The sequence below is a fragment of the Osmerus mordax genome, chromosome 5 (genome assembly GCF_038355195.1).
Source record: "Osmerus mordax isolate fOsmMor3 chromosome 5, fOsmMor3.pri, whole genome shotgun sequence".
Classification (NCBI taxonomy): domain Eukaryota; kingdom Metazoa; phylum Chordata; class Actinopteri; order Osmeriformes; family Osmeridae; genus Osmerus; species Osmerus mordax.
In genome coordinates, this window is record NC_090054.1 from 3,825,861 (window position 1) to 3,841,070 (window position 15,210).

The 15,210-nt window shown below is 48.4% G+C and overlaps 1 protein-coding gene across 1 annotated transcript; it reads left to right on the top strand.

The window, feature by feature from the left end:
* The first annotated feature begins 172 nt into the window (after window positions 1-172).
* On the top strand, window positions 173-12,231 carry nolc1 (nucleolar and coiled-body phosphoprotein 1). The gene is made up of 14 exons (XM_067236665.1): window positions 173-298; window positions 578-633; window positions 970-1,109; window positions 1,266-1,372; window positions 1,855-1,975; window positions 2,134-2,324; window positions 4,164-4,257; window positions 4,365-4,547; window positions 4,854-4,958; window positions 5,047-6,105; window positions 8,545-9,348; window positions 9,710-9,840; window positions 10,494-10,577; window positions 10,791-12,231. Exons 1-14 carry the CDS (start codon window positions 188-190, stop codon window positions 10,947-10,949), a joined length of 3,345 nt encoding a protein of 1,114 aa, XP_067092766.1. The 5' UTR covers window positions 173-187; the 3' UTR covers window positions 10,950-12,231.
* Window positions 12,232-15,210: the final 2,979 nt, after the last annotated feature.

Genomic DNA, 15,210 nt, shown 5'->3' on the forward strand with positions numbered 1-15,210 from the left:
AATACACAATTATTACCGGAAAACATATTTTAATAGTATTCAGTAAGGTAAACCTAAAAAAAATTGACGACCATTATGTCCTAATAATAAATAAAACGTTGGACCACCTGCAAACGGCCTTATTGTGCGCCAGGTAATCAACTCACATGTGACGCTTGTCGAGTCTCTACAAACGTGCGTGGTGAAGATGGCGGCGCAAAATTCGGTGCCGAGTGATCTCTTTAAGCACGTTTATTCATTTCTATTAGAAAACAAGTTCACAAAGGCTGCGCAGCAGTTTATTAAACAGGCCAAAGTGGTAAGTACCTCCTACCGTAAATCTATAGCTCTCACACAGCTTATCTCTTCACCATTAGTTAGCAGTTGCTGCTGGCGAATATGGCGAGCTTCCTTGCTAGTTGGCAATGCAGGCCAACTTTGCTGTGGCAACACGTGTCGATAACAACCTAGAATTAATGCTAATGTTTGATAGCTAAACGCTTCCTTGCAAACGCCTGTTTGTGTTGAATAGTTGGGATTTGTATGAGGTATCCCGTGGAGTCATTAACACATGCTATTTCCATTTCTCTCCCAACAGAACCCGCGTGAGAACAATGATGAAAGTCTGGAAGACATATTCAACTTCTGGGTGAAGTGAGTAGCTTGCCATTCTCCTTTTGATTTCTCGTGGTTAAAAAGATTAAACACTTCTAACATCAAGGGGGGGAGGCATTCCTAAGTTATGGTTGTGATCACCTGCAGAACTACCTTTTTATTTAATGCTTGAATGCCGCTGTTTTGACCGTATGATAATCGTAGAATATGCTTGCCAGTGTTGTGTGCAAACCCCAGAGCAGTACCACATGTGACTAGGATGCCTTCAGTCTCATTGTAACTCGTAGTGTAAGATTTAGCCCGAACTATTACAAGATATGCATCCCTCATACACCAGTCCTCCTAGATGTGATAGTAATGTTTGTGACTTTCTAGGTCTCCTGAAGCTAAAAAGCGGAAAGCTCTCACCAGTGATGCAGGAGGCCCGTCAGCCAAGAAGACCAAGACCTCCACTGAGAGCTCGAGCAGCGAGGAGAGCAGCGAGGAGGAGGAGGCAGCCAAGGCTGCTCCTGCAGGTAGTTACTGGACCCCTGTGACCCCATAATTCATCTGCTATTATATGAATCATACACATGCTTGTGTGTTCACCAAGAATACTTAATATACATGTTAATAAAGCTGTCACCTGCATTGTCTGGAAGTAGTTCTTAGATTCTCCTCTTGTCTCTCAGCCACTAAAACTGCTCCAGCGAAGACTCCTCCAGCTAAGATGGCCACTGCAGCAAAGCCAGCAGAGTCCAGCAGCAGCGAGGACTCTGAAGACGAGCCTCCAGCTAAGGTAGCTAGGAGACCCCTCTCCTCCCGTAGCTGGGAGACCCCTCTCCTCCTGTAGCTCGCTCGCAGTTGCTTACAACTCTCAAATGTTGAATTTGTACACAAGGACATTGCATACGCACATATTAACTGCTACTCGTACAAAGTAATAACGGGCTTGTTGTAAGCATGTTTTATCGTGCTCACAACTTGCATCAATGAAAAACTTGGGAATAAAAATGAAGACAATTTAAGTCAGTAATTCATATAGCGCTGTAACAAAACAAAAGATTGCAACCAACTCAGGTGCAGCTGTTACCAACTGAGAAAGTTGATGTCCATGAGTTGATGTTGTGGTAGCACTGATGCTAAGTTAGTCTGGAGTCCTGCTACTCAGCCATGTAAGATGTCACCATGGAGCAGGAGGTTACTTTCGTGGAGATGTCAACCTGGACTTATGCATTTCCTGATCTTGTCTCACTGGTATAAACCCTTGTGTGTTGACAGAAACCAGCAGCGGTCAAGGCCCCAGCAAAGGCAGGGCTGGCGGTGGGAGGCAGGAAGAAGGACTCCAGCTCCAGCAGTGAGGAGTCTGACTCTGAGGAGGAGCAGCCTGCTGCAGCAGCCAGTAAGTTCTGGGAACCACACGCATGTTCAGAGCAGCCAGTAAGTCCTGGCAAACACGCACATCAGTGGGTTTCTGTGGTTCAGTAGAGGGGGGTGTGTGGTTGGGGTGGCTGCCTACTGGTCCTTGTCCCTGGGTGACTGTGTTCCCTGGTGTCTCAGAAGGACCAACCCCCACCCCCAAGGCCGCTGAGCAGCAGGAAAGCAGCAGTGAAGACAGCTCCAGCGAGGACGAGACGCCTGCCAAGGTACCAGAGACCTCCCGCTCGTCCCCTCTCTACCTGTCTTGCTCTCTCCTCATCTCAATCTCTCCCCCTCCATCTCATTCTTCTGTTTCTCCCCCCCTCTGTCTAGTCTCCCTTCCTCTTTCTCTCTGCTTGTGGTGCGCTGTGTGCAGGCTCGGGCGTCACCCAGCTCTACAACCTGTTAAGTCTATTCATGCAGGGCTCCAGACTAACTTGTTGCACTGGTGCGCCTAACTTTTATTTAGGTGCACCCAAATTTTTCCTTGCGTCGCCACAATTTCAAGGTCACCTTTTTATCACGCTCCATATACATTCATATATATTATGTAAATGATCTTAAACAAGAATACGGTGTTGGTAAATATTTTTTTTATTTGAAGCACAATCATACTGTATATAAAAAAATTTAAATAAATCTTTTAAGTGCTTCACTGAGCTACCAAAATAAAACATTTTAAGCAAAATAAAACATTTCAAAATAGAAAGTGCTACTGTTTAAAAGTGCTTCCCTGAACTGGGACCTAACATTTCATGGCTCAATCTTATAGCGGGTCCCACCTTGCTGTCGCATGCCCTTCAGATGGCCAACACCTGTAATTTGGCCTTCTTGCCCTATGGCCTTGGCTAAATCATCTTGCCACACTCCCTAGCATCAAAATCCTAGCTCCATGGGTTAGCTCCATGGCCCAGCTTCGTAACTCAGGGGTCCGCAATTCATTTTTACAAGGGGCCACATGAGAAACCTGAAATGTGTTGGAGGGCCTTATCAATTTGCTCACTATTCATTTTCTCCCATTGTAAAAAGCAGTAAAGTATATATTTTGATTAGCTGCTACTGGTTATCAGAAAAATAAGGATATTCTGTAAATATTTATATAAATATTTTAGATTTTGGTGTAGGTCAAATAGGAAAGATTATAGAAGTAATAAACAGTATAAACAACAACAAGTGTTTCATTTTATTTGTAACCAGTTAATCTTCACAAACACTGAAAAGTTGTTTTGCAGTATGTTAAAGATGTGGAATTGATCAACTTTATACAAAAAGGAATACGTTTTTTTTCAGTTCATTTTGTTCTGTCAGAGAAATCCAGTGGGCTTGAACAAGTGCATCAATCTGTCTGAATGTCTGAGGTGGATATGCGAAGGACAGCTGACGGACAGCTGACAGGTAATGATCAGGGTTTGCAGTTCAACTAACAAACCATCAGCCCGCGCCCACTGAATCAGTCAAGTTCTTATTATGTCCGCGTTAGTTTTTTTTCTTCACAGCTTTCACTTTGACCTCAGTAAACAGATACTTAGAAGTCCATGTCTTGTTAAAAGTTACTCAGTGGCACAGTTTTTCATTTTCGAGGGCTAACCAACAGCTAACTCTCCTGTCGGTGAGGTTGCGCAAGTGCACATATGTAAATCGCCTGATCACTGTATTCTTTCAGGACTACATATTTACTACCGCTCAACACATTTATTTATTTTAAATTTTTGATTTACATCACGCGGGCCGGATTGAGACAGCCTGTGGCCAGTTATGGCCCGCGGGCCATACAACGCCCAGGTCTGCTGAACTGACTCTCTGGTGCTCAGGTCGTAATTTCAATCACACAGCACGGAGCTACAGGAATATCTGGACCACAGCCAATCAGAGGCAAAGACCCGCCCCATCTCTGTCTGATTGGTTTAGACCACGATATGATCCAACCATGAGTGTCAGTTCCGTCTTAGGATAACAAACGCTTCGTTTGTGGAGAGACAGCGGATGCGAGGAGGTTAGGTGCACTTGTGCGACCCAGGAACAAATTGTCGCACCCGTACACACTTTGGTCGCATAGTGCAACCAAATTGGTCGCACTCTAGAGCCCTGTCATGAAGGAACACCACTGCCCATGGGGTGGTAGTAGGAGCAGAAAACCCCTCTACAGCCCTAGCTTCTCTTTCTCTCTGCAGGCCCCAGCCAAGACCCCCCCTGCAGATGAGTCCAGCAGTGAAGACTCTTCCTCTGAGGAAGATGATGCTCCTCCCTGCAAAAAGCCCAAAGCTGGTAAGGGGTGTATGTGTTATGTTTGTCCCAAGTTCAATCACACCTGAACACTTCCCATTTAAGAACTGACCGCTTTGATGCTGATGCCCCGTGTTGTGTCTCTGTAGGGCAGTACAGCGCTGTCCCTCCCCCCGCCCCCAGCAAGGCCCCCGCCCCCAGCAAGGCCCCCGCCCCCAGCAAGGCCCCCGCCCCCAGCAAGGCCCCCGCCCCCAGCAAGACCCCCGCCCCCAGCAAGGCCCAGGACAGCTCCTCAGAGAGCAGTAGCGATGAGGAGGAAGTGAAGACTGCAGGTAAGGGCTCGTCACAGTCCTGCTGCCTTCCTCAGAGGACGTCTCCGCAGGCCTGGAGAGACAGCAGCCTGCACCAACATGGAGGCCGCTCTCACTAGCCAATCAGGAGTTTGAAATCGATCTTTATTCATTGAGCACACCTGTTACTGTTTTATAAACTTCCTCTCAGGAGTCCTGTGTATGGGGGTGAGGGGTGTTAAGGTTCTGGGGATTAAGGTGTTGGGAGGTTGAGGGTGAGGAGGTTGTAAGGGGTAGACCTGGTTCTCTGGCTCTCCCAGAGGTCTGACATTGCCTCACACCATTCAGGTAAACCTGCCCCTGTGAAGACGCCCCCAGCCACACCTGCCGCCCCGAAACCTGCTGCCCCAAAACCTGCCGCCAAGAAGCCGGAGTCCAGCTCTGATAGCTCAGGTAGGAGCTTGCTGGTCAGATGCACTCTCAGCCTGCTGGAGAGAAAATTACACCGTTCATGCAAGCTCATCTGTTGTTCCTCCCCCAGACTCAAGTTCGGAGGAGGAGACCCCAGCTAAAGCTGCCCCAGCTAAAGCTGCCCCAGCTAAAGCTGCCCCAGCTAAAGCTGCCCCAGCTAAAGCTGCCCCAGCTAAAGCTGCCCCAGCTAAAGCTGCCCCAGCTAAAGCTGCCCCAGCTAAAGCTGCCCCAGCTAAAGCTACCCCAGCTAAAGCTACCCCAGCTAAAGCTACCCCAGCTAAAGCTGCCCCAGCTAAAGTTGCCCCACCGAAGGTGTCTAAGGCTGCCCCAGCAGAGGAGAGTTCTTCATCCTCCAGCTCTGAGGAGGAAGAGGAGGCCAAGAAGCCGGCAGCTAAAGCTACTCCAGCTAAAGTTGCCCCACCGAAGGTGACTCCTGCTAAGGCTGCTGCAGCAGAGGAGAGTTCTTCATCTTCAAGCTCGGAGGAGGAGGAAGAGGAGGCCAAGAAGCCGGCAGCTAAAGCTACCCCAGCTAAAGTTACCCCAGCTAAAGTTGCCCCACCGAAGGTGTCTAAGGCTGCCGCAGCAGAGGACAGTTCTTCATCTTCAAGCTCGGAGGAGGAGGAAGAGGAGGCCAAGAAGCCGGCAGCTAAAGCTAAAGCTACTCCAGCTAAAGCTACTCCAGCTAAAGTTGCCCCACCGAAGATGACTCCTGCTAAGGCTGCTGCAGCAGAGAGTTCTTCATCTTCTAGCTCCGATGAGGAGGAAGAGGAGGCCAAGAAGCCGGCAGCTAAAGCTACCCCAGCTAAAGTTACCCCAGCTAAAGTTGCCCCACCGAAGGTGACTCCTGCTAAGGCTGCTGCAGCAGAGGAGAGTTCTTCATCTTCTAGCTCCGATGAGGAGGAAGAGGAGGCCAAGAAGCCGGCAGCTAAATCTACCCCAGCTAAAGTTACCCCAGCTAAAGTTGCCCCACCGAAGATGACTCCTGCTAAGGCTGCTGCAGCAGAGGAGAGTTCTTCATCTTCCAGCTCCGAGGAAGAGGAGGTCAAGAAGCCGGCAGCTAAAGCTACCCCAGCTAAAGCTGCCCCAGCCAAGACCCCTCCTGCCAAGAAGGCAGAGTCCTCAAGCTCAGGTGAGTCAAAAACAAAGTTAACAGCTTCTTAGAGAGTAGAAGGATATGTGATGGTGGGCAGGCATAAAACCAGATCAGACATTCTACGACCCAGATGAGACCTGTCAGGAGACCAGCGTGGTTCCGTTTCCTGGCTCTGCCGGTCTCCTTTTCTAATGTGGCCCTGTTCTCTAGACAAAGGGTTTAGACAGTCTTGGAGGTGACATGATGACTTACTGGCTATAGAGCTGCTGTCAGTTAAATATCCTGTAAAGTGGAATTGAAAACGAGTTTTAAGTTCACCACACCACAGAAGAATGTGTTAACTACCCATCCAAATTCGAATGAAAAAAAAGACAAGTATGTTAAATTAGGCTTTGAAATCGTGAGAAAGTCAGCACTCTTCTCTGCTTGAGACTGGGGGGGGCGTGTCACCTGAAGGAGCTGAAGCTCCGCCCCTCGCTGCTTACCTACGACCCAGATAATGGACGCTACGTCAAGCCGAACAAAACAGTATAGAACTTGAATTTATTTGTTCAATGAGTGAAACATACAGATGCATATAAATGAAATGTTCCCCTGAGCTGCAACACGGGAGTAAAAATGGACAGCAGACAGTGAGCTCTAACTACTTCTAGCACATTAGCTACCATTTCACCAAAATACCATCATTCTACACCGAGTAGCCTAATATCAAGTTAGCGGAGTGCACTAACTCATAGCAGAAATACCTCTGGAAAAGTTATCTAGTATAATTATAACAAGCACATAGAACTGCGTGATGAACTGCTGGCAGCGGTGGATGGTCCAGGTGCGACCGGAGGATGAACGGCCGGGAGGGCGATGCTCGGTACGGCTCCACGCTGCAAGAGAAGCCGTGTGTCCCTGAACCCGGTCTGTCTCTGGTCCATGTTAAAATTATCCGCCGTGAAATGGTCACTGCAGAGTTTATCCGAAGCTTTCCATTAGCGTGGCTCTTCACAAAATCAATCCACCTATTCTTCCTTTCCTCATCAGTAGGGAAATTAAATAGCGTTGCAGCGCAGCTGAAGTTCTTGCATCCAGGGAAGATGCAGTTGCGGGTGGAGGGAGACATCCTGAAGCTAGCTAGCTAGCTGATGTAGGCTACAATAACAGTACAGCAGGAGGAACCATTCAGTGATCTGACGTAGAAGGGTCAAAATGACATAGATGGGTACTTTTTTGGCTCCGCCCATTAAAACCTGATCTGAAAACGGAAGAGAAACTGTTCTGCGGTCTAACTCCACATTTCAGTGCGACAAAGTTTTCGCGCTTTGCACATGCTTTCAGGAACTCATTTCACACGTATACAATGTATTGAGAAGCAAATCATGGATTTGGCTTTACAGGATCTTTAAAGCTGACATACTGTTTGGGGGTCATACCTCATTGGTTTTCATTGAGTTTTTGACTGCACATCAATAGGTCCCAGGTCCAAATTTCACCCCTGTATGCCATTAAAAATAGTGTCTGCATGGGCTGGATGATGAAATTATCTTGAATTTTCACGAGACATATTTCATATGTTTGTCTGTGTAGTGTTTCAGTAGATGGAAAACAATCGTTTAGCAGAGGAACAAACTCATGTGGTTGTTGACCAAACTGAGAGACTGATTCAGCAAGCTAACTCCTACTGCTGTACCAGACCACACACAGCTGGCTAGCTAACTCCTACTGCTGTACCAGACCACACACAGCTGGCTAGCTAACTCCTACTGCTGTACCAGACCCCACACAGCTAGCTAGCTAACTCCTACTGCTGTACCAGACCACACACAGCTAGTTAGCTAACTCCTACTGCTGTACCATACCCCACACAGCTAGTTAGCTAACTCCTACTGCTGTACCAGACCCCACACAGCTGGCTAGCTAACTCCTACTGCTGTACCAGACCCCACACAGCTAGCTAGCTAACTCCTGCTGCTGTACCAGACCACACACAGCTAGTTAGCTAACTCCTACTGCTGTACCAGACCACACACAGCTAGCTAGCTAACTCCTACTGCTGTACCAGACCCCACACAGCTAGCTAGCTAACTCCTACTGCTGTACCAGACCACACACAGCTAGTTAGCTAACTCCTACTGCTGTACCATACCCCACACAGCTAGTTAGCTAACTCCTACTGCTGTACCAGACCACACACAGCTAGTTAGCTAACTCCTACTGCTGTACCAGACCCCACACAGCTGGCTAGCTAACGCCTACTGCTGTACCAGACCCCACACAGCTGGCTAGCTAACGCCTACTGCTGTACCAGACCCCACACAGCTGGCTAGCTAACGCCTACTGCTGTACCAGACCCCACACAGCTAGCTAGATAACTCCTGTGATAATGATTGTTATTGATCAGTTGAAACCAAACAAATGGTAATTTTTTGTTGGTCACATCGCCCAGCTGTAGCATCTGCAAACATAGTTGTCCTCCTGTGTTCCCAGACTCCGACAGCAGCTCAGACGACGAGGCCCCCGTTAAACCTGTCACACCCACCCCGGCGTCCACTTCCACCCCCAGACCCACCCCGGCCAAGGCTGCTGCAGCGAGCAGCTCAGAATCTGACGACTCGTCTGATGAGGAAGAGCAGCCAGCCAAGACCAAGGCTTCGGCCCCCACCACCCCCAAACCAGCCCCTAAGCCAGCCACCCCTGTGAGCAAACCTGCAGCAGCAGAGGAGAGCAGCTCTGACTCCTCCTCCGAGGAAGAGGAGGAGCCTGTGAAGCCCAAGACCGTTGTGGCCAAGCCAGCCTCTAAACCAGCCACACCAGCCTCTAAACCAGCCGCCAAGAGCCCTGCCCCCACCAGCAAGGCAGCTCCTGAGTCCAGCAGCGAATCTGACAGCTCCAGCGACGAAGAGCAGAACACGACAGCCCCCTCCAAGCCTGTCCCCACCAAGACCCCTGCCCCCGCCAAGACAGCAGACAGCTCCTCCTCTGACGATTCCTCCGACTCAGAGACGGAAGCCACTCCCGCAAAGCCTGCTCTGACCAATGGGAAGGCGGCAACGCCCAAAGCCACCGCCCCTGCCACCAAGGCAGTCGCCAAGCCTGCGGAGTCGTCCTCCAGCGACGACAGCTCCTCGGAGGAAGAGGAAAACAGTAAAACAGTTAAGGCTGCCCCCACCCCCAAGACAACTCCTGCCCCCCCTCCCAAAGCCAAGGAGGACAGCAGCAGCTCATCGGAGGAGGAGGAGGAGGCGGCTAAGGGTAAACCCACCCTAGCAGCAGTGACACCAATCACAAACGGTAGGAGGGAGTGGGGGAACTAAAGGGTATAGGTTAGTGGTAGAACATTTGACTACAGCTCAAGAGGCTCCCCTTCCTTGTATGGGACCCTTTATTTTTACCAGGCAGGTTGGCTACTAGGCATTTTTGTTCCATGAACAACCAGCCAAGACTTAATGCTTCCTGTGGAATTTTCTAGTCCATAAATCCTCCTGCCCCTCGCACGGCCCATTAGCTAAAGTTCAAGCTTGTTTGTTTTATGTCCTTGTTGTTTTTTCATGTTTATTGCTCTTTGGAGCATGCCTCAGTTTCACACTGGCCAGTTTTACTGCTCCAGCAGGGCGGCTGGGGAGTTTAAAACAAACACCTCCTGTCTCCGCAGGAACAAAAGTCAAGAGAAAAAAGGATGAAGACTCTTCTGACAGCGAGGAGGAGGAGGAGGCAGAAGTGACGACTCCAAAGAGCAAGAAAGTCCCTAAGACGCCACAGACCTTTCCCAAGGTCAAGCCAAAGGTGAGGAGTGTGTGGATGAAGTCTGGAGCTCTGAGTCCAGACCCCCTGGTGCTGCTGGGTGCAGAGCTAACACAGCTGCATCATGGTTCAACCAGTCAAATCTTTCACAGGTAGATTCATGACAAAAGGCTGAAACTAGGTTATTGTTGTGGTGGTAGTATCTGCAGGACCCTGATTGTAGATATGGTTTCAGGTCTCTGGCTGCTTGGGGTATTAGGTCTGTCTAAGCTCTGAACTTGAGCACATCTGTCTGGGATGGGAGAGATGCACTACCCCAGGGGTCTCCAACCCTGTTCCTGGAAAGTTGCCTGCCTGCCTGCCTTTTTCCAGCCACACTTATTTGACCTGATTCAAAACCAGTTACCTGATCAACCAGCTAATTATTAGAATCAGGTTTGCTAGATTAGCAAAGCCTACAGGCAGGTATCTCTCCAGGAGCCTGCCCTTCAGTCTGTAACCAAAGCATGGCTTGGATACATGGGTGTATGTGTGGAGTGGTGTATGTGATGGGTTGTGGTTTGTTGAATGCTCACCAGTGAATAAGTTATGCATGTCTTTTCTCTAAAGCTGCATGGCCCATTGGGACTAGGCACTGCAGGATTCTGACTAAACGCATTTTCTGTCTCGTGTGTCTCCCTCTGTGTTCTCTAAAGACTGCCAATGTACCTTTCCGTAGAATAAGAGAGGAGGATGTTGAGGTGGATCACCGTCTCGCAGACAACTCGTTTGACGCCAAGGTGAGTTCCCCTCCCCGACACGCAGAAACCTCTCCACTGACTCGGCAAAAAAACGACACGAGAATAACTCCCTCAGCGCATCTCTGCGTCTCCTCTCCCGTCGCTATCACTTCCTAGCATTCTAAACGTTAGAGTCCATACAGTAACTTCCTGTTGTGATGCAAGGGTGACCCGATGTTTACAAAGCTGACATACCTGTTTGTTGTCCGTTAGATGGGCGCTAGCGGTGACTGGGGCCAGAAGGCCAACGATGTCTTGCGGTTCACCAAGGGCAAGTCCTTCCGCCACGAGAAGACCAAGAAGAAGCGTGGCAGCTACCGAGGGGGCGCCATCTCCACCACCATCAACTCCATCAAGTTTGACAGTGACTGAGGTTCTCTTCAACCCAACCCTCCTTGGTCCCCCCCCCCCCCCTCCCCCCGCCTCCCTGGTCAGGGATGTCCCCTTCCCCCAAGCCCTGACACCTCCATCTCTTCCTCCACCCACTGACAATTTGCTCCCCCCCCCCCCATCTCCCAGCAGCAGCATCCTGACTGAAGAACTGAACTCTTGTACTGAGCTAACAGCAAGCTAGCTTAGCGGCTACATGTAGTCAGACAAGCTACTAGCTATCTTAGCTAATGGCTAGCTTGTGGCTACATTTAGCAGAGCTGGCTAGTCTTGATCGATAGCTATGCTGCTGTCCTGACTAGCGGTGTGACAGAGATGCTACAGGGGAGGTGTCTGCTCCTCTGTGCCTAACTATGAACGCATCAACAAGGGTAACGTCTTGTAAGGGTAATGTCCTTCGAGGGGTAATGTCTTGAAAAAGTCCTTATGACTGTAGTTATGTCGTATGGCCACCAGGTGGCTCTTGGTGCCGCCTTTACCTTATTGTTTGCTGTTAAATTCTGCATCCATTTCTCATGGCCCTTTCTGCATTGGTTTGTTAGTTTAACATGCGCTTTATCATGAGTGTTTCATTGGCAATTACAAATGAATTGTTGCATTTTATTTGTTTATCAACCTTTTGCATCTTCAGCCTCTCGAAGGGATGGTTTGATCTTCTTGTAAATGACAGAGTTGAAAGGCTTTGTTTTTATGTAGAGTGTGGCTGGTCAGGTAGATATTCACATAACCCCGAAGACTAACCAGCCACACTAGTGTTTCCTGTAGTATAAATAAGGTGTCAGCTTCTCTGTTTTTACATTACTACTCCTGGTTCTCGTTCTGATATTTTATGGAAATATTGAAGTAGTGTTCCATGCCCTCTGGATGCTCGTACCACCTTAGACCGAAGGTGTGACCCTCTCCACCCTGCTGCAGAGGGACCGCCCCCTGGTGGTCCTGCTGCAGAGGGACCGCCCCCTGGTGGTCCTGCTGCAGAGGGACCGCCCCCTGGTGGTCCTGCTGCAGAGGGACCGCCCCCTGGTGGTCCTGCTGCAGAGGGACCGCCCCCTGGTGGTCCTGCTGCAGAGGGACCGCCCCCTGGTGGTCCTCAGCGTCCTTGCAAGGGACAGTCCGTCCGTCCGTCTCAGGACGCCATCTCACCCACCTCCGGATCTTTACAAGTAGTCACTTTTAATTTACTGTTTCATCTCAACTGTACCCCTGTAGACTACGGTTTCAGTTTGTTTTTCTTACTGAGTCGGAACGGAATAAAGCCTTGACCGATCTGCTGTGTTGGGTGGTTTTCCTCTGGAGCTGATAGGATGATGTACCAGTCAGGTGACTAATCAGGTGACCAGGGGCTCTGCTTTTGAGCCCGCCCCCCCCCTGTGGTGGAAAGTTTAGAATCGTTAAACTGAATGTCCTTCAAACTGATATTTATTAACGGCACAACCATTACATCAAATTTTTTATTTTTTTTACACGCTGTTTGTTACCTGGCCATGATGGGATATGAAGTAGCGTCTCACAAGTTATGATGCCCAACTGATCCTCAGCGCTGATATTTAAAGGATTGTTTCCACAATGGATTGGTCACTAAAGTGACCAACGGTCTGGTTCCCTTAGTGAAGACTGACCATTGTGGAGACATGTTTAGACTAAGGTCAGAGGTGACATCTGTTGATCCATCTGTTGATCCAATCAGTATACGTGTCACAAAGTCCTCCCTATGATCAACTAATCAATAGTATGGCTCCATCCTGACTTACAGGATACAGGTCACACCTATGATTTCTAAACAAATCTGTCTCGTTTCTCACATTCCGCAAGATTTCCCCTTCACAGCTGAGGTCATATAAAACTCCAGGAGATGACCTGTGAGCGTTTGCCTTGCTTTCTCACAGACGTTCAAGACATTCTAATCCAACGTTAAAATGCAACTCTCAGTAGTACAAACAGTTTTGTTCCTTCCCACCCCCCACGCTCTAGCAGGTTCAAATCCCCCTGTGCTACATGTATCTGTATACGTATGATAGTATGCGATAGAAAGACTTAATATTAGACAGATTTTGTTAACCCTCGTGCTGCCTTCGGGTCACATGACCCAAAGGTTCATAACGAACCATCGTTGTGTTTACCCAATTTTACCCAATACAAATAAAAATAATTATTTTAACCATTCCAATGTGGGGGGTCTGAGACAGCCCGACAGTTAAAAGAAAATGCTTCACTTTGTTTTTGTATGAGGTAAATTTGTCGCAATACGAAGGTGGGTCACAATGACTGATGGGTCAGAATGACCCGAAGATAACACAAGGGTTAACTTAATTTGAAACAGGTTTGCAGAGGAGTTGACTGTTCATCTGCAGCACAGGAGGCATGTGGTGCACAGGCTGGTGGGGCCTCAGCACATAACAGGGCTTGAAATCAACTTTTTTACTTGGTAGCACCGGTGATCCCAACTTAAAAAATATTGAAGCACCAACACGTTTAAGAGCACCCACCGAAAATGGTCGTATCGTCATTTTACCTTCAAATTTTGCGCGCGTTAGCTCCCTGTTACGCGACGGAGCGCAGTGTCATGGAGTGATTGACGGCTAATTTAAATCAACGTAAAATCTGCATTGATGTCAAGAACTTAAAGATGTTTAACTAGTTATGTAACGTTCAAACGTGAAACCGGTCTCATTATCAGCTCACAGCAGGCACATACCTACTTAGGGTGACCAGAAGCATGACCCTTAAAAGGAGGACAGGGTCCAAAAGGGAGGCTTTACCTCACCCTGCTCCCCTCCTCACCCTGCTCCCCTCCTCACCAGAGATGCTGAGAGAGGTGCAGGAGAGAGGGCAATCCCAAAAAGTTGTTGAATGGGAGGGGGACAACAACATTAGTCATTTTAGTCAGTCAACATTTGTAATGTGAATACAGATTCAATACTTCAATACAAGTGCACTGATTTTCTGTTGTCTTTGGTGAGACAAGTTTAGTAAAAAGATAGATAAGAAAATAAGACAGTACCAAACTATTTCAATTGTAATAGATATAATTTGGTCAGCTCGGCAGCGGTTGTTTTATCATCCGCTGTTGTGTTCGGAGCAAAGAATTATGTTAAGCAAGAGTGCCCGGCAGAACTAGCATTTTCCATTTGTGCCGTTGCGTAGCGCAGGCATGCTGCTCTAAAGCCCCATTCCCCCTACTAGTAGGCTACTACTCACGTCTATATCAATGCGACAAAGCTATATAGATCTTTGCTGCTCTTAGTGGCAAAGTGTAGTTCTGAACTCCACGTAGGTTTGAAGGAGGTCTTTCATTTTGGCATCTGAAAGCCTACGCGAGAACGAAATCCAGACGTATGGTCAACCTATACATAGGCCTACTGTTCAGTAGGCTAATTAGCGAGCGTTTTGTAAAGAAATTAAAACAGGTCTCACTAACAATTATTTGCACTGGCACAAATGCTCCCAAATATACTTTAGGTCGCACAGATACAATTTCAGGAGCATATGCGACCAAAATGGTCGCAATTTCAAGCCCTGCATACAGACCCATACACACAGCGTCTGTGGCAGGGATCTATGGGCTCAAGTGTTTCAAAGCCTCTGTAAACATCAGGAGCAGGCCTCTATACACACCAGAGGAAAGCCCACAGAGCTCTCCCACACAGGCACTGTCCCTCATGTAGCCTCTCTGAGGCACAGCCATATATAGTCACACACACAGAGACATCTCCAGTCTCCCTGGGTACTGGTCCTAACCACAAAAGCTTCAGTTCTGCAAGGTTCTCGCTGACCCTGTTCTAGTCCCTGTGTTTGGGTTCTGGTCCAGTTCTAGTCTGTAGCAGGGAATGGATGGATGGGACTCCTGTCTGCGACCACTCAAGTCTCTCAAACTGTCAGTGTGTTTAGTTTGTTAAGGGCACTGCAGTGGTACGTGTGTTTCAGGGCGCTGTAGTTGAGAACTTTTTTTGTGTGTTGAGAGTGGGTGTGTGTGTATTGTGTGTGTGTGTGTTGAGACAAAGTGTGTGTTGAAATTGTGTGTGTGCAGGAGAGGATGAATGCATCAAATTGTTTTAATGGGGCGAGGACTGGTCATCCTGTCCACTTCAATTTAACAGAACTGCTGAGTGGTGCTGCCCCCACACACTCTCTAACACACACACACTAACACACTTTCTAACACACACACACCAACACACATTCTCAAACACACACACTAACAGTCTCTAACCTACACTCGAACACAAACACTCTCACAATCTCTTAA